At 40.0% G+C, this 25917-nt stretch overlaps 1 protein-coding gene across 1 annotated transcript in view; it reads right to left on the bottom strand.

Annotated features, from left to right (window-relative positions):
• LOC103365833 (polypeptide N-acetylgalactosaminyltransferase 14-like) overlaps nucleotides 1-25917 on the bottom strand; it is a 159392-nt gene that overhangs the window by 18147 nt on the left and 115328 nt on the right. The window contains exons 7-12 of the mRNA XM_008293382.1: nucleotides 19676-19763; nucleotides 16843-16927; nucleotides 13334-13437; nucleotides 7615-7741; nucleotides 3795-3887; nucleotides 1750-1833 (exon numbers count right to left, since the gene is read on the bottom strand). Of these exons, the coding sequence (XP_008291604.1) occupies nucleotides 1750-1833; nucleotides 3795-3887; nucleotides 7615-7741; nucleotides 13334-13437; nucleotides 16843-16927; nucleotides 19676-19763 (581 nt within the window). The remainder of the gene's footprint in view (nucleotides 1-1749; nucleotides 1834-3794; nucleotides 3888-7614; nucleotides 7742-13333; nucleotides 13438-16842; nucleotides 16928-19675; nucleotides 19764-25917) is intronic.

Raw genomic sequence — 25917 nt, forward strand, 5'->3', positions numbered from 1 at the left:
TAAGCTGATAGAAATATATATAAATGTGTTCTGACTGACTCGACCTGATGCTTTAATATCTAAGAACCAACGTGGAAGCACAAAGGTTTAAAGGAAATGTAGTCTTCATTTTAAAACCCACTGACAGCCTTGGTGAAATGAGACAGAAGACCCCAATCAACTCTAGCGTGGTCTCATTAACTACATCAAGATATCACAGTTAATTTGACAGTAATTTATCAGCGTTTGCAAAAATGACGTGCTGTACCTTTAACAAATCCGCTGAAGGCCACGATTCTCTAAACTCATTACTTCAGAAAGTTTCTTCCTAGTCTTCCTGTTTGATAAACTTTCTCAGTCCTTCTTGTTAAATTCTCAGCTGCGCTATAAACTCGGGCTTAAGCCCTGTAGCATTAATTCAATCTGCTATCTCTCTCTGTTTTAATAACCCGTTAAAGGTTATTCTGCTTTTTAAGGGTCAGGTCTGTCTTCCCCTGAGAGCAAGCCTGTTAATTCCATTCTGGGGGATTAACACCAGCCTCCAGTGGATAAATGGGTATTTAAGTGTTCTTGTGTGTGTGTGTGAGAGAGAGAGAAAGAGAGAGGAGAGTTTAAAAGAGAGTGTTTATGTGTCTGAAGGTATTTGTATTGGCAGGTTTGTGTGCTTGTGACTAGTGTGTGTTTTGTATGTATATGAAAGAGTCACTGCCACGGCTTAATGTTATAAAGTGTGACTTTGTGTTTATGTGTGATTGTACGTGTGTGTGTGTTGTGTGCAGATAGGGCAGTGAGTCTGACGAACCGGTCCCCCTGGGAGTTCAGCCAATCAGGACAGAGGGAGAGATTTAAGACACAGAGACAGTGGATGAGGTGTAGAGAAAGACATAAAAATGGACTGCATAATGAGTGAGTGTGGCTGAAGGTGGGCTTCCACTCGCTGTAGACATGAATTTTGACAGATATTTCAACACTTGCAAGTTACTTGGCTTGCCTTTATGTCTTTTTCAGTTAAAAAAGCTTCATCTCTTCATACACTTGTGGACGCATCTGATTTGAGTCTCCATTCATTTCAACGAGGGATGGCGCTGCGCTCACAATAATTGATCAGATTTATATCGCGCTTTTCTAGGCACTCAAAGATGCTTTACACTGTCAATTAATTCACACACATTCATTCTGGTGGTGGTAGCTATGACTGTAGCCACAGCTGCCCTGGGGCAGACTGACAGAGGCGTGGCCCTCATTCTGCGCCTCCAGCCCCTCCGACCACCACCTCAAGCAATCCATTCATACGCATTCACACCAGGCAAGGTGGGTGAAGTGTCTTGCCCAAGGACACAACGACCACAACACAGGTTACAGGGCGGAATCGGACTGCTGACCTTCCGATCATTGACCGACTTGCTCTACCACCTGAGCCACAGCCGCCCAATGTTGTCACAATGACAACAAAGTTTGTTTCTCAGGTTTGACAAAGCAGCCACACAAGAATGTATAGTATACAACTTTCCACAGGATGATCAGAATCCCTCATGATGACTAAACTTAATGGTGCAATCAGCATCATTCCCCTTTGCAAGTTAAAAATAAACAAATGGATACAAAACATAAAAAAGAAATAATCTTATTTTAACAATGAACCAGACAGTAATAATCGGCTGTAAAAGTTCTCCTTTCAGTTTGCATACTCAGCAAAAGCTTTCCCTTGACAGATAAGTCAAAAGACACACACACACACACACACACCCACACACACACACACACACTTACTTGAGCTCTGGGTAGACATTGTCCAAGTACCACTTGAAGGATTTGCACTTGAGCTTCTTGCGAAGTTCCACTCTGCCTCGGATACTAGTGACACACAAACACACACACACACATACACACAAACACACACAACAGCAAACAGTCAGAATGACAGGAAAGCAGCCATATAAACAACAACAACTCCGATGGCCAAAACCTTTCACCAAAGCTCTGTTCAGGATAAATACTTGTAAGGTGACCCCAAAAACCAAAACTGATGTCGATAATAAAAAAACAATGAAAGCCAGGACAAATTATGGAGGTGTGTGATATGAAAATGTAGGTAAAACCTTAAAGCTATGCCGAAATGTCAGCATTTATCTGACAGACACTTGTAAGCAGTGATGATTCAGCCCAGTTCTGTGCCTCACTGTTCCTGCTGTGTCTGTGTGTGTGTCTTAAAGGAACTGCTTTTTAATAGTCACATCTCATTTGGGATAAATACACTGGGCTCAGATAAACCCTTTATTTTAGGCTTAAGACTTTACTTTTAAAAGAGTAACCACAGCCGGCTGAATGCAGAGCTTCATTCTCCTCTCTGTGAAACCACTGGAGGCCAGCAAAAACAAGACTTTCACAGGGTGTGAAATGAAGTTATGCAAATATCCTGTTAGTGTCTCTGATTGTATTAGTCTGTTGTGCAACTTTATGAAACGGGAAGTTTAAAGGTCATATTTCTGATTCACAGTATTTTTGCCCCACTGTAATAAAGGGCTGAAGTCATTTTAAGCCAACACAGAGGTTGCTTGGAGCAGTTTTTTTTTTTTAATGTTGATTAAGGACGGAGCTTATATTTCTACAAGTTGCAACAGATTGTATCAGCCACTCTTATTGCCATTTTTATGACAACTTGTATTTTTTATTTTTATAATGATGTTTATTTTCTATTTGACAGTCTGCAGCTGATATTAGGGGCCACTGACTGTAGATAAAAGATGGACATAGCCTCTGGGAGAGAAGCCAACACAAAGTGGCTAAAACATGTATTTCTTCTAACAGCCAGCAGAGGGCGAACCCTCCGGCTGCAAAAACAAGTCTGACTGTACATAAGTCTATAAGAAAATGACCCTACTTCTCACTTAATTTGTCACTTCAGTAAACATTTACCGAATGAGTTTATGGTTTCAATTGATAACTTCAAGACTTTTTGAACACAGTTTGATATTTGCTCTGTAAATTATGGTCCCATTTTAGAGTAAACTTGATGACAAAGCAGGAAATCTTTTAGGGTGGGGCTACCCTGTGATTGACAGGTTGCTGCTGTATCGATGTATATAGTGTTCTTTATTCCTAGTCAGATCCACCCCTTACTCATTATTTCAAAATATCAAGATGGCAACAACCGAATGCTGAACTCGAGGCTTCAAAATGATGGTCTACAACCAGCAGGTGATGTCACGGCCAGTGCATCTGTCTTGAATACACAGCCTATGTTCAAGATACACTGGTGAAAGTGAAAGGGGTGATATGGATCAAAACTGGGGATGTTGCAGTTAAATATAATCTGTGGCAGTAAAATTACATTTCCACTCCTACCCAACTCTGTCTGGCTTGGTTGGTTTTCCAACCAGAGAAACATGAAACACATCAGGCCAATTTCAATTAGGGCTGCAAGTAATGATTGATCGGACTACTGATTAATCTGTTGGTTATTCTCTCCATTAATTGATCAGTTGCTTAATCTATGCAAAGTCCAAAAAATGGTGAAAAATGTGGATCAGGGTTTCCACAAGCCTGAGGTGATGTCCTCAAATGTCTCATTTATCCAAAGCTAAACATATTTACAGTCATAGAGGAGTAAAGAAACTAAAAAATAGTTACATTGAAGAAGCTGAAATAAGCTGAGATAATAAATCATTTCACCAAAAATGTAATTCAAACTGATTAGTTGATCATCAAAGGAACTGTCAATTAGTAGTTGACAATTAATCGATTAATCAATGATAAATTCTACAGAAGTGGAAGCTCATAACTCCAAAGTGTCACGTGGGTGTGTGTGTTCTTACTCTCCGTAGGATTTGCCTCGTGCTGCCGGGCGAGCAGAGTAGTAAAAGAGGCGGAAGTCGTCCATCCACACCTCGGCTGTGCGACGTGTGTTCCTGTCACCACACATACACAAACAAACACACTTAGAGCATAGTGACAGTATTGTACTTCCTGCAATGATGGGTCATAGTCAGGCATACCTCTGTGTTTTCGTTGGTCAGTTTGATAAAATATGCGCATCTATGAAATGTGCTGCTGGAAAAATGTAACCCAGAGGACAAACAGCAAGCCAGCAGGGTTTATGAACTTAACAATGTGCATTTTGGGAGACTTTTTGCGTGTTGCCACGATACTCTTTGACTACCAGAATATTTGATGTTTGGAAACAACAAAAAGAGTGCTGGCATCCGCAACTGACACAATGTGACCTTGACAAAAAACTTATTGCAATTCTGTTTAATTTCTGAGCCTAATGTTAGTTAATAGTCTGTGCAAATTTATTTTTTATTGTGTACAGAAATAAAGTGAAACCAGAAGCTTAGAAGACAGAATATCTATCAAACCTACTTTACTCTGGCTCTGTATGATGCAGTAAATGGACTAAAATCATACAGAACAATGTGGTATAAATGTTATTATGTATTGTTAATGCTACGCACAAGCTTCAGAATGTGTTTTGCTGAATCAACGCACAGGAACTGTGTAGTTATTATTGTTTTAATTCAACACTATCTGGAGCGTGCAGGTGTGAATGTGTTTGACAAAATGCAATTTAGAACAGAGAAGTAATTCCTTAATCACATACAAGGTCTGCAAACAAAATGAGAGCAAACTGCAAAAGAGCTTCATCGCGAATACAGAATCACAACGTCTGTTCTTGATGTTTGAGAATGATATTTAAATGTTTAAATTACAGATGCATACTATGTGTAAGGTTAGTTCTCTCCTTCTTTAGCAGTCTGGACTTTGTGATTCTGTGAGAGGCTGCAGAAAGAGGAAGGGGAAGGAAACAAGTAAAAACAGATATCAGCAGCCTCCCACTGTTCACCTGCTGCCTTTAAACACACAGCTCCTACAGAAACAACGGCCCACCTCCAGATGTGGTCTGGCTGGGTTGGGGTTACGCATTCTGATCACAGCGCGGTCTGTGTGCACCTACACCTGCCGAAACATGCACTGTTCCTCAGTCTACCCAGATGTAGCTCATGGCAAAAACAGTGTCACATGCAGGTCAGACCACCTCCAGATGTGATGTGGCTGATCCGATCCTTTGATGGTTGTGATGTTTTCCACATTTGCATTGAAGGGCCACCTGTTAGTCCTCATCCTGATGGGATTTCCAGACACAGATTCATGTTTATACCAGGTGTAAATCATGCCTGCTGCTCTATCTCATCAGTTCAGTTCTGTTCAACTCGCTGCACTTTATTCACCCACACGGCACTAACAGTGAAGCATATTTCTCTATCTCTCATCCCCATTTACTGCTTTTCTCTCATTCTCTTTTTCCTCTCTCTGTCTCTCTGTAGTAATTAGCTATTAGCAGAGTTTCTGTGAGCTGTGAACGATCTCATTGAAATGACAGAAACCCTCCATTACAGGCATTACGCACACTGGCTGTGGCAGTTTAATGAAAGGGGAAGAGAGAGAGGATATGAGATGCTTGTAGGCGTATAAACATAAATACGTGTCACAGGCAGCCTTACAATTAAAAGCTCTCGTTGCGCACACGCATACACACAAACACAAGGTCACAGTAGCAGGCCTCGGCGAGGGAGGAAACAGCATAATCTTTGTAATCGAATTATTAAGCAGCCCTTTTTATTTAGCATATTCATAATCCAGACTGCCAGAGCAGAAGCCTCCAGCTAATTAACCGGCAGAGCAACACGCGAGCAGACAACAGCAGCTTTGTTTGGGAGAACAGCGTTGATCACAAACATCAGGCCATCGTGATACGCATAAAAGTCATCATCTTCCGCACAGAACAGATGCTGCCTCGGTAACGGCCAACAGGGAGTGAAATGAGCGACTAAAAAGCCTAGCTGGGGAAAAAAAGAAAAAAAAAAAAAGTCTCAGCGTTGGTGTGGATTAGCTGGTTGACACAAAACAATAAGTTTATATGAGCCGTTTGGCTGAGGCTTCGCTCCAAAGTGCCGTTCAGCAGCAGGAGAGCTCGTTTTGGGAACTGAACCCTCCAGATCGGCATTTTTAGTGCCTTGCTCTGCCCATTAAGCCACAAAGGGAACTGAACTCCCAACCCTGACAGCGTTAATGCCTTGCTCACATGCTGAGGTTTATGAATTACTGAACTGTTAAAGGAATAATCTGCCAGATAAATCATCCGTCTGTGGCACTCAGTGGATCCCAGAAGTTATTTAGTGATGAAGTGCTGCAATTTAGTTTTTAGTAAACTCACTCTCCCCGTCTTCTACTTCAGTTTGTCATTCACAGTGTTTCCCAGAATGCCTTTTAGTACACGCGTAGGCTTGTTATTGGCCTTTCTCTGGATAATCACTAACAAAAGGGACGATTAAGAAAAGGTTTTAATATGTAACTTCAAATCTATAAAGCAACAGTTTCCCAATTACATACTTTTTTTTTTTTTAGTTCTTATTCTTAACTGTATAACACTATGAGGAACACAGCATGCAGTAATGTTGACAGTGTTCTCATTTCGGTAATCTGAATGGAACCAGAATCCTCATTGTAGCCTTGATTAATCTATTTATACAAGATCAATTCACATGCATTCTGAGCACATTAGTCCTGTTAATGGATTATTGGGTTGCCTGTAAACATCTTTCAGTCTGAACCGTTTGAAAGGGGCAGAGAACAGAATACAGCTTATGCTAATAGGATAATATTGTACTCGCAGCTCAAAGGCTCCCAGGCAGCTGTAAATCCACTTTAACAATGATGTGAGCAGTGTTCGGTGGCTGCGACACACAGCTCAGAGTGGAAACATTTCACATCTGTTTCCTCTGTGTGTATTCAGTCAAACACTAATTCAGCCAGCGAGAAAGTTAGCAGAGTTGGGTAGGTAAACACACGCACACACACATACACTGAAGAATTGTATGAATTTAGAGAAAAGTCAGACAAGTCATTTGTTAATTTGGTAGCAAAGTTAGTCAATCACGAGTTTAGTAAGTACATGGGCAAAGACAGGATCACATTGTTAGATTATGGAAATCAGACAGCTGTCGACACAGAATTCATTTTCCACCGTAATATATAATGCTCTAGCTTCCTGAGACAGGAGGACATGTTGGGTGACTGAGCAGACACAGAGGACAGGACGGCCATGGTGCTAAAAGTCCTGAAAACATATGAATTTGTCCTACAAGGATAATAGTTGCGTCACTAATTCATGCTGGAATTTAAAAAGGTATGGAAACAAAAGTGAAGAAAACCCCAAATTTGAATGAGATAATAGATAAACAAGAGAACTTCAGCTGAGCTTTAAAAGACCAACCACACTTTAAAATTATTCTCACTCAGAGTGCACAGAAAGTGTGTTTTGTATTTTCTATCAAAAATCAATCATGTAGAAAGGATTACAAGGCAAATGATCAAAATCCTTTGACATCACGATTATCCAAATGTCAGACAAACAGAACAGATCCTTCTGATCTAATCAGTCACTAAACATATTCATGACATTGAGTCAGTGAGCTACAAAATTATGTCTGTTGACAGAAATCAAGCAGCACGCTGACACAGATCAATCAGTCTTACAGTAAAACTCATTTACTCTTATTTTACTCTAAAATGAAAATTATGTCACTAACATATTTCTTATTCATTAAATACCGATACATTTATTCAGACACTTACTTGATGTATGTGTTGGCGTTGCCCTCAGGAAAGACATAGGGGTGTTTCTTCCTGAAGACGTGACCCACTCTGCTGCAGGGCAGGATCTCCAGACTGCCGCCACACTGCCACACCCGGAACGAGATCTCTGCACACACCACAAACACACACACATGCAAACCCCTCAAATCCCTGCATATTCACATGTGATGAGGTCATTAAAGTGTCATATTTTACATGTCATATGAGACATAGCTGATACAAACTGCATGTGTTTGATGCACATTAAAATAAGTCACGGTTGTTTCTTTTTATAACACTAAAAACAACTGAAGCCACAATCAGTGCCACGAAAGAATCTCCAACAGCTGTAAGGTCTCAAAGTCCAAAACAGAACAAAATACTCAAACTGAGGAATTGGAAATGAAAAGTGAATCTGTCTGTAAGGTTTGTTAGTGAACATTTAATATTGAATAAGTTTACTGAACTCGTTTATTAAGTTCAATTAACTCAGATGGTTTCCAAAACGCACAAGATGACTTTGAACTTATTATCAACCCAAAGCTCAGTGAACTCACATTTCTAAAGCAGCAGCGCTGTTTGACAAACATAAACATTCTATTTAGGTTTGGTGAGACGTGGGGTACATCGTGAACTGGGAATTTATTAGGAAGTATTCTGTACTAAGTGTACCACTGCTTTCATAACGCAGATGCCCAGAAAAAACACTTGAAAGGGTGTCTAAGTTTAATAAAGGTAGCCTAACAGTTAAATGTTATCACTGTGCGAAAAAATGTTTCCAGGTAGAAATATTACAAAAATGATTTGCTTGGTATAAGAATTCTGTGCACTGTGTCAGTGCTGGAGAATGACTTGGCTGCACTCATTCTATTTTAGGGGAAAAAAACACTTGTTGTTGCTTGTTTGTATTTGTTGTGGGATTTTCAAAATTGAACAAATAACAAAACTGGAGATATGATTAGGATGGTTAAATCTGATTTAAATTTACATAAGACTAGAAAATATGATGTGTAAACTGAATTCATGAATATACTGAACAATCCTGTGTAAAACCCAACCCAGTGAAAGGCTGGACGCCCGAGCTCTCTGCACTGCAGAAGACCCAGCTTTCTGTACATGTGGGTGAAGTGAAATCAAGGTCACCAAGGCCTGGCAGAGACGGGGTTTCCAGGGTGGCTGTAACTTTCCAATTTCTGGGAGAGGGAAAAAGAGCACCCTGGTTGTCGTGTCAGGCCACATTTACACATAACCTGGATCGACGTTTTCAAAAATAACATTGTTTACACCAGATCGTTTAAAAAAAATAAATCTTTGTTTATACAAACCCGCATAAACACCTCGTTCAGAGCTGCTATGAGCATGGCAAGCCTATAGGGGGCAGTGTAACTAGAAGCATAAAGCTGTGCTAGCCAATCAGATTCTTGGAAAAAACACAACAATGAATGGCATGAATTACTTCCTATTGCTTCAACGATAATGGCGCGACGGTCGTTTGTTTGGACCGACAGAGAAGTAGAGTTACTTGTAAATGTATAAGCAAACAGGTCAAAAGCATTTGCACAAATGTAAAAACAAGCACCGCTTTAACAGCATCCATTTCTATCACAGTAGCCAAACTGTAAACATGGGTCGCACACATATGACGCTGATGATGCCTTTGGCGCACACTGTGACGTCAAACTCCGTCTCCTCCTATCTACATGCAAATGTAAAGACGGAGTTTTTTGTTTTTTTTTTAAAGATGATTGTTTTTAAAATCTTGACATTTTGCTCATGTTTGTTCTTCCGGCCTCTGTGTTGAATAAGCATTATTCACATCAGTCTCTGAAGACTGAAGACTTTTTCCTTGAAAACATTTTCTGAAGATGCCAAAGACTAAAACAAGAAGTGACTTTTTGACTACATGTTTGACATAGCTGCCTGATCAACATTGGCCCACGGCAGGCGGACTGAGTCACAACGTATTTCTTTAAAAATCCGCTCCAATGAAAATCAATGTCCATATGGTGTTTTTACATACTAGAAGTCATATCTTGAGTAAAATAAACAGTCAACACCATGACTGAACATTTTCATCTTGAACCTGCAGTGTACAGATGTCAGTCCCAAAAAACGCAAAGCCCGGGATGCAGCAATGGTGCCCCTGTAAAGCCCACTACACACTGTGCGATTTTTGGCCGTCCCAGATGAAAGATAAAGTATTGTATTGTATTATTCTTATAACAATTGTGAGAGAATCGTGGAGATATCTTTGGTCTTGGCTCTAAATCGGTGGTCCTACATTGCACTGTGAGACAGGTTCAAGGACGGCCGTTGTCATGGTCTTGCGACAACTTGCAATAAAATTCTGACAGTGTCACAGATTTGGGGTGATCATCTCACAGTGTGACTGTTGCTGCGATCTACATCAACTAACTAACCAATAGAAATGCAGTATGATATGATGTACTGATCAGCACGACACTGGAGCTCCTTCTCCCTTTTTTTGGATTTATCTCCAAACACATAAATGCCACAATGGCAAGGGCTCCATTCATGCTTCACTAGTTTTTTTTGCATGGATGGATGGTGCACGCTTATGACGTTTCATTCTTGCGCATTCACATCGACTCATGTACAACATCTGCGCACAGCAAACTTTATGTTGCGCCCAAAGTTTATGAGATGCATGTTGAACAGCATAGCTAGCTGTGAACTTATAAAATTGTTAAAATTGCCCAGTTTGTAGCCGGCCTAAAACAGTGTGAAGGGGAACATGTTTTGATGGATCACGCTTGGAAAATGAAACTGTTTCTTTAACCGGTTAAGCAAATGTTGTGAACATATTCTGTGAAGATCTCTGTAACTATTCCTCACAGGTAGTGGAACAGGAGGTGAAGGCTGTGTGAAATACACCGCTAACAGCAGGCTTGTTTCCACCATCTACACATGATGAGTCAGACTAGTGTCATGTTAATTGGGTAAATCTGACTGCTCTCTGTATGTACTCAGGCTTTCTGTTTATTTGAAGCTCTGCCTTTTATGTTGTTTGTCGCTGCGGTTGTTTCTATCCTGCACATCACAGCTAAATGGGCCAAACCTCCCTGAATATTTGATGACCTGCTGACGGACTGTGATTTATTTATTTATTTTTTTTGTCTTTGTGTGAGAATGTATCTGGGAATGTTGAGTGTCGATTATTTCACATGCACTTTGTGTGTTCGTATGACCTGCTTACACTGTGCTCAGTCTCTGATGTGATCGCAGCAACACACACATAAAAGACACAACTAACGTCACTTTAATTCACAGCACTGTGTGCATGTATGTGTGTGTGTGAGTTCAGCAGAGAGAAAGAGAGAAGTAACTGAGCTTCCCCAAAGAACGAGAAGCTGAGAACTTCACAAAGTTTTACAGTGACTGAAGGAGAGAGACATAGATTGAGAACGCGAGAGAGAGAGGAAGTGAAAATTAGAGCATGGACTGGGTTTGATGAGGGAGAGAGCAGGGATGGAAGTAAAGATGAAACACCAGAGAGTGAAAAGGAGAACAAGAGAAGTCAGCAAGATACTGAGATACAGACAGAGAGCCTGTGAGACTGACAGAAACATGACAGAGAGCAAATGAGTGTGTGTGAGTGTGTGAGAGAGAGAGAGAGAGGGAAAACAGGCTAACAGGCTTTCATTGATCTGAGAAAAGCAGGAGGATAGCAATCACACACATGCATGCACGTGCGCACACAGAGTTCAGACGACTGGAGGCAGGTAGCAGCAGGAGAGCCAGATGTTGCTGCTGTCAGAAAGTAAAGACTTTTTTTCTGCTGAATGAAAAGTTCACCTTCGTTCAGGTGATACTGAAGGACCTTTGAATTTCTGACAGGTTACTTCCTAACTTCCATCCTGTTTAATATCAGCTCAGCTGTTTGTGATCAGGGGCTCACATCACGTGTGACCATAATGTGTTCAGCTTCGGCTAAAACTAAGTTTCAAACATTTGGTTAAGACTGTGCAACGATGGCAGAAGCAGCCTTTCTTTTGTCATCTACTTGGGAGATGGCCTGTGCTCGAGAGCTTGGTCCAGAACCTCAGCTGCCAGTCATTTCAGCTGACTAGCCTGGAGCCCGCCTCCCGACCCGTCTGATTGGGCCACCACCCGGTTTCCTCCTCCAGCAAGACTCCAGCAATCACCACACCTGAAGTGAACTCGGTTAGGAGTTACTAGAGTCTTGTGTTTTCTGTGATGTGTGTTTTGAGGCACTTGTTTGTCTAACTGTTTCTGTGCACTCTGCACTCTAGCTCTTGCTATTGTGTTTAAGTTCAGTTGTTTTGTATCTGTTTAGCTAGTTTTTGTAACTGTGCTAACCTTGGTTTGGTTTTATTTGGTTCTTTGATTTACCAACATCCATCGGCCCTGGTTTCTTTGTATTATCACCTTAGCTTTGTTAATGACGTCACTAAGCAACAAATTGCTTTACCTCACCAATGACATCTGTTTTTGTTGTTTTGTTTTGTTACAGTCGGCTGACCCTAGAGAGCTGGGTCATAACATTAACCAAGGTCATGATCTGGCCTTTCCTAAAAACCACAAAAGAAACATGACTTTTACATAAACGTATAATCATGCCAGCAAACATGGTGAATATACAATCCATATTCATTTTTTATCTGCAACCCATATTTACTAATATTAATTCGTTTTTATAAATAAAATGATAAGAAGGCAGAGTTGATAAACACACTTTGGCAAAATGACTGTTCTGCAATCCTGCTGCTCAAATTAACAGCACCAACATGCAGCTGCCAAGCATGTTCCTCCTTCAGACCCAAGGAGAGACACTGAACTCATTAAGGCTTTGTGTACCAGCATGAGCACATCAACCTGACGTACAGTTCATACTGAGCTACCTATCCTTTTCATATTATTTCACTGAATAAGACCTTTGTGAGCAATGTTCCAATTTGAACAACAGGATGGCTTCATGGCCGTATTGGAAGTATTTTGTATTAAAGTGAAGGAGGTCACCTTCGTTTGTTAGCAAGTAAATTCACAAGATAAAGCAAAAAATAAAATAAAATACCTGCCTGGTTATTTTATCCACGGACAGTTTCTGAATATTTTTTTTTCTAGATATGTACAGCTTGAAGGATTTAATAACCATCAATCCCCTGACTGTTGGATGTTTGTGCTCACTCACTGTACCCACTGTTTGTACAACTCCTCATTTGGTTATGATGATTATTTGGCACACGCTCAACAGATATCTTTAAATGAAAACAAAAAACAGGCGATCTCACAAAGACTTTAAGGTGTGCATTTTTTAAAGCCAGTGTAAATTATTTAAAACATTTTCCCTGTTTTGGAAGCACTTTAAGTTAATGTGAGTGAGATTTTATCTCAGTTGCTGCAATAATGATAAAATTATACTGTATCAAGAGCTACCAAGTATCACAGATGCTAAAGCCAGCCATGCATCAATTTGAGGTCTCTAAAGTTTGCATCATTGATCGTGACTGGTGTACTTGTTCTTTATCTTAAAAGAAAAATAAAACTGAAAAGAGAAGGTAAAAGAGTTTGATTAGCATATGCAGAGCTGTTACACTAAAAACAGCTGCTGTAAAGTTATCAATGTAGATAAAAATGTAGTTTCTATTAAAATATCTCAACTGCTATATTCTGCTATTTGTCAGCACAGTCTGCTTTTAAGAAAAGCTACTCCTAATGTGGACTGTGTTCGACTTACCAAAGTTCTCGCCGCCCCAGATGTCCATGGCGGTGTCGTATTTGCCGAGGTGATTGAACCAGGACCTGTCAATCACAAAGAGCCCACCTGCGATGATGGGAGTCCTGCCACAGAGGGACGAGAGAGACACATGGCAGGTGTGTCAAAAAACTGAATGAATGCTGAAATAGAGGATCTAATTTGAATTTCAGTCCTGAGCCATCTGACTGAAACTGAGTCCAATCTTAACCAGGACTGAAGATGATGCGATGATGAGACTCAAACCCATCTGCTAAAATGGGAGTTTGAAAAGCATAACACAGCATCCCCTTTAGGTTTCATTTAGATACAAGGCAGTATAATGTAACTGAACAGCAAACCCATTTGTCGCCATCTTTTTGTTGCTGACGTTTGTGTTAAAATTTCCAGAGAATCGTAATCCAATCCAGAAGTGAGGGGCTTCTGTTTAGGTGCTCTTTGTGTTTTTCAAAACAGAAATAGAAAGGCCTGTTGGTTTGCTGTGGCACACACACACACACACACACACACACATACACTCAGTCACACAAATGCAGCCTGAATCGTGATCTGGACAATGTGACGAGTGAATAGCTGAAGGCCAGCACTCGTCATCAAATACCCTCTGTTTATCAACAATTATCCTGCCGTCACCGCCTGCATATAGCACTCACCGTGTGTGTCTGTCAGTGTGTGCATGTCGACATGTGGGTGGAACTACATGAAAAAAAAAAAAATCTTCTGCGAGCTCAATTCGTCCTTGTGTGTTTAAAGGAATGCAACTATGTGTGTATGGAAGTGTATGTTTGAATGTGTGACTGAAGGAAGTGAGGAAATTAAATAGCATAAAATAACTTGGCGAGCAAATAGAATGAGACAAAGTGGGTGCATGTTCGTGTGTGTGTCTATCTATGTGAGGACCGATCAACGAGGTCTGTTGGTCCACAGCTTCAAGGCTGATCAGACAACATAACTCTGAATGGTGGGATAAGGGGCTGGATTTTTTCAAGCTGTGTGGATCTTGGTGAAAAGAAACTTACTTAAAATGCCTGTGTTAGTTGATGGTTACAGTACCGATGTGATGGTTCAGGTTAGAGGCTATGGAATTCATCGTGTGAATAGTGGATTTACTGGAATAGTGCACAAATGCATCCCTGTCAGACACAGTGACTCAATCCAGCCTCCACAGGTTAACATGACACAGACGTCCAGGTGGAGACGGTTTCTATCTATGCATCTCCATATACGTACACACACCGCTACCCATCCATCTGTGAGAACTTAACGTGCTTGCCGCCACTAAAAAAAGACAAGACAGTCACAAGTTGGCGCCGTGATAAATCTGGGTTCCTGCCACTAATCTGACTTGTGAAGAAGGAAGAGTGCCAAAGTTTATTATTTATAACTGTGTGTTAGCTCCGTGGCTCCTATTGCCTTCCCTTTGTTTGTTTGTTCATTTCTCCGCAGCAAATGATTTGTCAGGCATCGATGGTTTGAGTTTGCGTAAACTTGCGGGAGATTAAGTTTTCCACTGCAGCAGCGATAGGTCAAAGCGGGGTGATACATTTGTTACAGCTTGCTGCAGAGAGGACCTGCGTCATTTGTCATTTTAGCAGCGAAGGGCAACCTCAGCGCTGCAATTAACCCCCACGGCAACAGAAAATGAGATTTCGTAGATGTCATTATTATTTTTCAAGCTTTATTCCTATTTTGAAGGTTTTAATGTAATATTCTAGGACTGTGGGTCTTTTCTTCCACATTCATTTATGTATTATTAGTATGTGCTGGACTCCTCTATAAAAATATGGCTCTAGATACAGTAAATTAACTGATGTTAATGAGTCTAACATCCATTTAATCTGAACATCCTTTATGTTTTTCTATATTCAGAATGCTGTATGGATGTGCTGTATGTTTCATCCTAACATACCTGATGGTGCAGTTCAAATTGGGACTTCATGATATCATCATTTTAAATTTGAAACCTCATAGTTAGACGTCAAAACTTTAATTTGTCTGGAGACCTTTTCCTTCACCAGACATCAGACTGGTACATTTACTGTGGCCTATTTGCGGCTGTTAAGTGTCGCCGCTCTGAGTAGCAATTTGCTACCTTTCTAGCTGTCAGTGCTAATAAAGTCTGTTCAAACAGTTATCTGCCACAGCATTAAAACCACCCTCCTAATATTGTATAGATTCCCTTTGTGCCGCCACTCTGGTGGATCCTCCGTGGACTGATCAGGACATCCATCAGTGGTTTTAATGTTGTGGCACATTGGCGCATATGTTCCAGCACTGACATAAACAGGAAAATACATACGGTTGCTTAACCTTCTGATTTTGTGTACCAGGTCTGATAATAAAGACCCCATAGAGACCTTAAAGTTTTTAAGGCTACAGCTTCTGCACACCTAAAACAAAAACATAAACAAACACGTAACCTTTTAAAACTACTATAAGAAGACAAAAGAAAGATATACAACATTTACTCAGAAAAATTATTTGGATTTTTATGAAAACAAAGAGGGCCCACACACCCAAATCAGTAGATATATTTTCTTTTATTAAATTCACACAGGCAAATATTACACAGGGGAACCATATTGAGGAAGGTGTTGACAAACTGTGCATCTTCTTCCCTCTAATTGCCTGTGTGAAGTTATTAAAAGACAATATCCACCACGATTATGGTTAAGTGAATTTCTTTTTGCCTACATTACCAATGCTTAATGAAAACAAATAAAGGAAGACATTGGCAATAACAGTTTAGGTAAACATGTATGACTCTCTATGCTAGTTTGCTTCAATTACATTAAATTACTGAATAGAAGTTATTTTAATGTTTAAAAAAAAATACACAGATTGGAATGACTTCCTATAGCACTTGAATAATTTGAATTAGTCTCATTAGTTTCTGCAATATCTGGTCAAATATGTGGTTTTGCATATTTAAGAATACAGCAAGTAACACACACATACACTCACACCGACACACACACACACAAACAGGCCACATTTAGCGCCAATTAAAACTCTCCATTCAAGCTTGAAAATAGGAAGCAAAGAACAGAGTTCAATGCATACGTCAGCCATCTTTTGACAAATTTTTAAGTATTAATTTGTTTTTGTTTTTCTGTATTTGGTGTATAGCTAGGAGTTATTAAAGTTACTCGTTAGAAACCAAGAAACCAGCTTGAACTTTTAGGTTTTAAATGAATCTAATGGTTTCATCAGCTCATCTTTTTCCCAGTTTTCATAAATTCAGAAACCTGCACAATTGTTTCTCCTCCTCCTCATATCGTAGTGCGTCAACTCCTTTTTGGTCCATAGTCCCGTTCTCTTCCACTTCTCGCTATTCCGCCTCCTCTTCCTTCCTTTATCTCTATTTTTCTACTTGTCTGCACTTACTTAATGAGCTCTGGGGTCAGGGTAGGTACTCTCACTGTTGGACATTTGTGTGTAATTGCGTATCGTCATTATACTGTTTAGATTTCTGTGTATGTGTGCATTACTTGATTGGCTGTGTCGGGTCGGTCCGTCGGGTTCTCTGTTCAGACGACAACTGCTCCCACTTAAAATGGAGACTCCAATCAAAACCTGAGAGAGAAAAAGAAAGCATAGGACACGCATTACACAATCCTGAATACAGGGAGAATACTGTATTGCATCAAAGCTTCATTAACTTCACATAAATGCAGAATGAAGATGAAGCAGTGGTGAAACACTGCGACGGGCTGGAGTTGCAGGAGACAAATGGTTAGAAGTTGATTTTCTAAACTTGCTCTGCTTTCTTTAGAATAATCGCATCCTTCAAAAAAAAAACCACACTAAGCCATATTTTCTCTTCATGACACAAGAACAAAGGCTTAAAACTTGCAATAAAATGAAACTTTGTGCAAGAAAGATGGAGGAATTTATAATTAACTGATAACTTGACGATTTACTGTTTTTAATGAATTATTTATTTATTGTTATACTTATATATCTGAAGTCTTTTGAATCATTTCGTTGCCTGTACACCATCTGTTTCTGTATGGGTGGATGTACAAGCAAGTAAACAAGTGTGTACGTGTGTGTATTGCATGGTGTAGGTGTGTGTGCTTGATGACAGCTGCAGGCCAAGGAGTTACTGCAACAGCACTCCTATCCCCGGTGTGTCTGTGTGTGTGTGTGTGTGTGTGTGTGTGTGTGTGTGTGTCTATGTTCACTTCAACATGTGTGTCTATGTATGTGAGTGTCTGGATCAATGAAGTCCATCTTATAACCATCTTTTTTATGCTATGAGCAACGGCTTCATCTATAATTAAAATGCCTTTTATGAGACCAACTATGACCATTGATTCCCCTTTGTGTGTGTGAATATGTATGTGTGTGTGTGTGTGTGTGTGTATGTGTGTGTGCTGGACAGGGCTATTATCAGCATTGATTGGCGGATTGCTGTTACCAAAAGAAGACTGGAATAAGACAAGCTAATGGAAAGAGAGAGGGACTATGAAGCTCTTAGGAGAGATTGACTTCAGAAAAAGTGAAGGATGATAAAGGGAGATGAGACAGAACATTGTGTGTTGTTCTGGCTTATTTTCAGACCATTTAGTCGAGCTAAAAGGAAAAGGCCTCCCCAGGGTTTCTGTTCTACATGATCAGTCTGTGATGCTAAGCGCACTAATGGACGGTCAATGATTCATCCTCAAAACCTGCATCCTCAACTTTCACAGCTATTAGTGATTTCCTGGATTTCAAGATTATTTATTATTGCACAGCACATACAAGTAATTATCTTCATTCTCATATTTCCAAAAGAACGACAGCCTTGAGCTCATGATATTGGACATTTACACTTAAATGCACTCTTTGATTTTGTTCAGTGTGCGTGGGAGTAAGAGGAGCTAGTGTCTGAAAGTACTTCAAGGCCTGGACGGGCATGAAATAATTTGCAATGATTTGTTGTTTTGGTTTAGTTTATTGGCATAACTTAACGACGTATTGTGTCAGACTTTAGAATGGTGAAGCTTTGTTTGTTTTGCTGACCCTGATGTTATTACAGTGCAGCATGTATTCATCAAGTCGCGCATTCAGTGTCTGACATTAAGAAACATTTCGCAAACAGAAAGAAATATATAAAAATAATAGCACAGCAATGTTATTTAATGACAGTTGCCTTCTGAAGCATCACAGCTAGTAGACTGTGTGAATAAAAATGGGAGAGGAGTCAACAGCAGGTCATAGCAACCAAGCATCAACCTCTGGGGCTGGAGAGACTGCACTTCCTCAAATGGCCACTTGAGGCGGCTACAAAAGTGAGTCAATCGCCATAGAGACACCCCCACATTAAACTATAACAGAAACAGACATGTTCACAGCCTGGTACAGAAAAAGGTTTTGGTCTCTATTGCTAACTGCCTCATTCATGACCACGGTACAGAGGGTGGATTCTTATATACCCCACCCATTTTAATTGTATTAGATTTATGCCTTATCAAGGGCGTGGTCGCTTTCAGTGATCGGGGGACGCTGTCATGGGACAGTCTGCCTCAGCTCCACTCCAGCTCCATGTCTTTGCTCATTTGTAGACTAGTGAGCAAAGACAGAGTTAGTATGAGCCCGGCACTGTCAAGATGATGACGACCGCATTCACCAAACGGAGCATAAAACTGCTCTTTAAGAGACTCATGGGTATTTTAATAAGAAAAAAAATCAACCGCTGCACTTAAACAACAGTGACTGAGCAAAAGATGACATTTTGTAAAGACACTATAATTCATTTAGCGTGTTAAATGTATTCTCTGCGGAATTCCTAATACATTTTGGATTCATTTTGGCAATATGGTGAAGTGCATTGTACTGAAATGTGCACATTCATGCCTCAGATGATTTTTGCAGCTGTCTGCCAACCTGACTGATTTCTCAGACATCAACATTTTATAAACCTATAGTATGATTGCATCACCGTATGTGTGTTTCTATGTAAAAGAAGGAGATATTAAATAAAATTTTACAGTGAAAAAAAAAAGAGTGTATATTCAAAGAAACCCTAATATGGTCAAGATATATTAATATATATTTCAAAGATAAAATCATGTTAAAGGAAAGAAACTATTCAGGCTCCCTCGAAGATTCTTCTTGAGCCAAAAAGAACCTTGAGAGTCATTTCCTGGAAAAAAAAAATATTTCAAAGGGCTTTGAGGTTCAATGCAGAGGGAACAGGTTCATGAACTCATCATCAAGCGCCTCCTCATGAATCAGAAACCCTGAGGGGCTTTCTCTCTGTCATCAAAAGACACCCCCGAGGTGCCTCTGAGCCATTTTTATTTCTCTGAGTGTAGATGGAAGAAAGCGTTTCCATACCTCCACGGAGATCAGCAGAGGCTGCCACATAGGCAAAAGTATCCATGTTGATGATGTCGATGACCGGGCTGACCACACGAGTCGAGTCCTGGAAGCACAAAAACACACACACACACACATTTATGCCAGGTTAGGGCTTTAAAGGAAAAGGGGAGAGATGCCAAAGAAAGAGAAAGAAAACAAAAAGAAAACAGAAAGAAAAGAAATCATAAGAAATACAAAATAAAAGAAAGAGTAGAAGAGAAAATAAAAAGGTGAATGTGCTCCTTCGTGTGGGTCATCAAATTCTATTCCAATAAATGAGATTTTCAGTCCAATGTGTGTTCATCTGTGTGTAAAACAGACTGCGTATCCCAAGGTCATTATACTGCACTACACTAAAAGTAATTTCAGTCATTCAGCACCAATCATGCACACAGCACATTTACTGAGGTGAGAGTGACCGCTACCTCTATTCACTTTAATTCAGTCCCATTTTATTCACTTTACTAACATTAATGTCAGACTATTGAGCCATACGAATTCAAGAAAATACAGAAATCTCTTTCAAATGAAAGCCGCATTCATTAAGGAGAAGCCAAAGAAATTATCAACACACTGAACACAGAGTTACCAAAGGCAAACACACAAGGACGTTATGAAATTCAATACTTGTTAGGGTTTTACTTCTTGAGAGTTTTGAGGTATTTCTTTGTATTTATGCTGGAGATATGCAGGGTAAGAAGACTGGATTGGAATTTATATATCAAAACGGTTCTTATATCTAAATCGCCTGACTTGCAGTAGCTGTTCTGCTAATATACCTACATGTTTATTCTAGTAAAGCATCCACAGAGTTAAACTTGCACCACAAATATGCCTTCAGACTGATATAATACAGTGAAAAAGTGTCATTTGTACGTCAAAATCCTAGCACCTGGGAAGTAATCAACTAGTTATGGCTGGAGAGTATTTTATGAGATTATTTGCAGTATGATGTCATCTTAGCAATTCTTGTGCTTACCCTTTAATTAACATCATTTTCTGGTTTGCTCCACAGATGATACACTTTCTCGAGCAACAAGCAAGCTGCTATCTGCCCACTCAGTTCTTCAGTTTACATCTATTGCCTGTATCTGTTTCACAGCATACGATTTGCAGCATTGCTAAGAATTATTACAGCATAAAGGCGCTTTTATTAATAGTTTCAGGTTTCGGGTTACAGGTTTCAATGTCAGGTTCTAATAAGCTAAGATTTAAAAACTCTCGAGAGAATTGCTGGTTTACTCTGCCCACAGGAGAGGAACAAAAAAATAAATGTACCAAAAGCTATTCCTTACAGTACGAGAACAAAACAGGCGAGTAGGCATTGCATTCCTTCCTCCCTTCTGAAAGTCATACTATCAACGACTATTTACAGGAATCAAACCAGAAGGGCTGCAGGATAAAGAAGTTGGTTTGTGAAGTGGGAAAACTTTTTAATGTGGATACTTTAACCTTTATGTAGATCAGAAAAGTATTGCTTTTCTATTTTTGACTGGTCATCAAAGATATGGTACTGTTTTATACATATCTAAATCACAGAATCCCAATGGCTACACATCACCAAAGTTGTATAACATGGAGAACTATCTAGTATCAATACAACAAAAATGCCCATATCCCTCAACCCAGTGTAATCATCCATAAGGCAATAAGACTCTTATAGATTTAGTTTAGTTATAGCCTCCTTAACCCTTAAACAGGGTCCTAAATCCTCTTAAAGTGAGAACTGGCAAAAAGTCTGCACTTGATTTCCCTCATATTTCTACCTTGATGGCACCATTTGCTCTTTACAAGGATAAAAGGTATAAAAATCTCTCACACACACACCCACACGCACTAGTACTGCCAGACTTGCGCTCCCTGTTAAATCATGGAGTGTACCTCTATTAGTTTGGTCAAACGGCTGGATGCGTCTTCAGCCAGTGATATTACAGAGCAGGTGGAGCGGTTCTGGACCATTAGCTGCAGGGTCAGTGCAAGGGGACGCGGGCTGCATCCTTCTACAGCTCCAGCCACATTACAAAGCACTGTGTCTGCTTTAATAGCTGTTAGGGTAATGACACTGTGCAGCACTCAGGGTGAAGCATTCGCGACATTACTGTTGTAATTGGATGAGTGTTATTTTCAAATCACTCTGGAGCAGTTTCTTAATTTTAGCTATTTCTTTTTCTTCCACCTGATTTGAAATGAGAGCATTTGATGGCTGAGCTGAGGAGGAAGTGACCCCAAAACAATCTGCGTCATCCTTCATGCATCTCTCCTGTATTACTTCTACTTTAATGGTTTCACACTTGTAGTTTGTTAAGGTGGAACTTTTAATCATTTATTGGAGCGCATCTTGTGTATGTTTTGATATGTTCTATACAGTGTGATGTAATAATTCTTCATTTTACATTAAAAGATGAGCTCAGGCAGAGGAGTCTATCGGTTTTCTGTCGTTTTTGTTTTCAGTTTCAGCCAGAGCACTAGACTATTGATAAGACTTGTTTTCACTTCAGTGGGAAAGCTAAACCATTATTCAAAAATAAAAAGAACTCCAGCTTTACTGCACTTTTACAACATTTTATCTTTGGATCTTTTAGTATCGTATAATGGCAGTGCTGGTGTTCGCTGCAGTTCTGGCTCACAGATAGCTCTCCGTCTACACCTGCAGCTGCTGCTTCTCTGCTGCTGCAATTACGTTTCTTTCCTTTTACCGTACTTTACTTTTAAAACGCTAAAAATATCACCCCTGTACTTTCTTGAAGACCTCCTCAAACGGAAATCGAGTCTTTTTCCCTTGTTAACATGTCTATGGGGTATTTTTTTTAATGCTTGAAAACACATCATGAGCAAAACAAACAGCCAATGCCAATGCTGTGAGTGAAACTGTGAGTGTACAGGTGACAGTCTTAGGGAACATGGATTCAGAACTCCAGGGTTTCATACATAACAAGCCTAAAGAATCAATCATGTCAACTTGCAGGGTGAAACTCTCTGAATCATTATTCTTCTCCAGAATTGGTTTCAGGTTCAAACACATGTGACTGAACGAATCCAATATTACACCTTGCCATTGTGTAACAGAGAAGTATTACAGCGTTGAAGAGTTCTAACAGAGTCGTAGGGGAGCTGGTGCTGCATGTGGATGTCCACACAGAACCTCACAGAATTGGGTATAGTCTCATAATACCAAAACTCTGACTTTATGTGATACCTGCCTAAAGATATGTATATTAATACTGAAACAACACCACAGAAAATGAAATAATGGAATAACATACAGCATCACAGCAAACCTAAAATGTGTTGCTCTTTTATTATTTAAAAAGGAAAAAAACGAAAAGCCTTTGGCAACGTCAATGCAAAGCAATGGAGTATATAAAGCCATAACACACCAGAATAATGAATTATTCTACCATCATGTGTTCATACATTTTCATAATAAAAATAATAATAATACATTTTATTTGTAAGTGCCTTTCTTGATACAACAGAACAGATAAAAACTATTGATGAAGACAGTCATTCTCTTTCACTTTGATGATGATGAAGAACGTCATTCTCTTTTATTTTGATGATGATGAAGAACGTTCTCTTTTCTTTTGATTGTCACCAGACCCTTTGATTCCATCACCTTTCGTCATATGTTCTCCTACCTCCTGTCACAGACCCCCAATTCCACCACCTTTTGTTCATTGTTCTCTTGCCTCCTGTCATTAATTAGCAACTGCATACTAACTAACCACTATTCACTATGGTATTTGCATACAGGCCCTCCCTACCCTCTGACATTCCCTATGAACGGTGTAACACTGCAAATGTTGAGGGTCGGTTTACCATCACAGACTCTTGCTCTGTGTTGCTAAGCCCACTGTATAATGAACACCCACTACACTACAGCAAACTTCACATGAGGACTATGGGTAAAATTTCTTCAACACTATACGTACATAAAAAAGGCGTTACAAAGAATAAACAGTTTTGAACAGGTGAGTTTTGAGTCTAGATTTGAAGAAAGGGAGAGACTCAAACTTTACGGATGTCCAGTGGGAGTGAGTTCCAGAGTTGCTGAGGCGGGAGGAGAGCACTGTGAGATGGATGGAAGATGAGGATCTGAGAGAGCGGGTGGAAGAGACGATGTGAAGGAGATCAGACAGATAGGGAAGGGCGAGGTTGTGGATGGCCTTGAATGTATACAGGAGGATTTTGAATTTGATTCTGGATTTGACAGAGAGCCAGTGAAGCTGCTGTAGGACGGGGGGTGATGCAAGCAGCTGAGCTCTGTACCAGTTCAATTTTATGGACGGATTTTTGAGGGAGACCAAAAAGGAGAGAATTACAAAAGTCAATGTGGGAAGTGACGAGGCTGTGGACAAGGATAGAAGCAGTATGGAGGGGTGAGGGAGGGACGATTGATGTTGTGGAGGTGGAAATATGCAGACTGGGTGATGTTATTGATGTGAGATGGGAAGGAAAGTAAGGAACTGAGGATGACACCCAGACTCTTAACCTGAAGGGAGGAGAAACTGAGGAGCCGTCAATGGAGAAGGAAAAACTGTCACTGTTGGATTGTGCAGACTCTGTGCCAATGAGAGGAATCTCTGTGTTGTCACTGTTTAGTCTAAGAAGGTTAGAGGTGAACCAGAAGTTTATTTCAGATAGGCAGTTGGTGAGGGAGGAGGGTGGGAGGCTGGAGTTGTGTTTACTGGACAGGTAAAGCATATCCATATCCAACCAGAACTACAGGAACTCTTCATTAACATGAACTCTTTACATGTTTACACCTCTCCAAATTCGCAAGTCACTGCTGCAGTTAAATCCTTGCAGAGAAAAGCACAGCAGTACTTCAGTTCATGTTTTAACCCTCACTTTCAATCTTTCTGTAGGAATTCACTTGACCTTTGATAACTGCTGTTGCTGATCTACACATGTGTGATTTTTAGCAACTCGCAGCAATGCGAGCTAACATTACCAGTGTAAATGCTGAGTTAGCATTTGGAGATGTAAGTTAGCTAAAAAGACAAAAACCTAATTAAACCGTTATTAGTCCTAAATTGCCTCGTCAGACCCTGTTGGTGTCACATATTTCAGTTTTAAGTTATGTATCACATTCGTTAACCTGCCATTTTTTGGACTCTTTGTCCTGTCTGTCAGCTTTAGATGCTCCACTAAGGTGGATGTGTTGGCAACTGCAAACACACACTGTTGCAGATGGACCAAAATCATTAAAAATGCTTCTCTTAATGAAATTGATGAATAAACGTATTGGTACTAGTAAAACACACTTTAGTAACATTTATAGTGGCAAAGTATTCCAGTACTTTTCTAGTATCGGTGAAGTGTGCAACTCTACTTGAGTGAAATTCCTGTTAAGTGGACTATAGGGGACCCTTTAAAAAGTTTAAGACTGGCCGGAGCCTGACAATTGATGTGTAATCATCTACCAACGAGTATAAGAAGAAGAAATGCTAAACTTTAATGTGATGGATATGGGTTGAGTCACAACTGAACTGAACCAATTATTGGTAAAGAACAGGGAAATTGGTATTTATTCAAATGAGAATGCTGCAGATTTTTTCTTATTCTGAATCAGCGCCCTGACAATAAAATGACCACACAATAACTACTTGGCATGGCTGGTGAAAGGTTTTGTTCATTCAACGGCGACAAATCCCAGCGGTCTTAGTTTCTTTTTGGCATCGACTATTTTCTGCTTCTGAAGGGAGACGTGACAGAAAAAGTTTGAAAACCGCTGGGTTAAATGAAAGAAACCCCGTGTGATAAAACACACGAAGCAATGAAAGCTAGTAGAACAGATGATGACCTGAAAGTCAGGCAAGACTTCAGCTCACTATATCAGTGAGACAGACAATTATTTTTAGGGGAATAGGATTTTATGGTGGTCTGGAGTTTTGCCTGTGTGTGTGTGTTAACCTGGATCAATACCTCATACGTTTAAATCTTAATATATGACTATAAAGTGACTGGACAGACAGTGACGGATGACTCTCGTGCATGAAAACACACTCAACCCGTGAGTATGAATATGGATGATGTTGGTATAGCAGCGAAAACAGAGCAGACAGACTCTCTGGTGGATTTACTTATTGATCACTGCTCTACGGATTGAGATCAAAGGTCTTTAATATCAGCAGAAGAACAGTTGACTTGGTAAATTGGAGAAGCAGAAGACGAGTGCGAAAATTAAGAGATGAGGAAAGGAGAGGGCAGAATGT

This window comes from Stegastes partitus, unplaced genomic scaffold, assembly GCF_000690725.1.
Source record: "Stegastes partitus isolate 25-593 unplaced genomic scaffold, Stegastes_partitus-1.0.2 Scaffold879, whole genome shotgun sequence".
Classification (NCBI taxonomy): Eukaryota; Metazoa; Chordata; class Actinopteri; family Pomacentridae; genus Stegastes; species Stegastes partitus.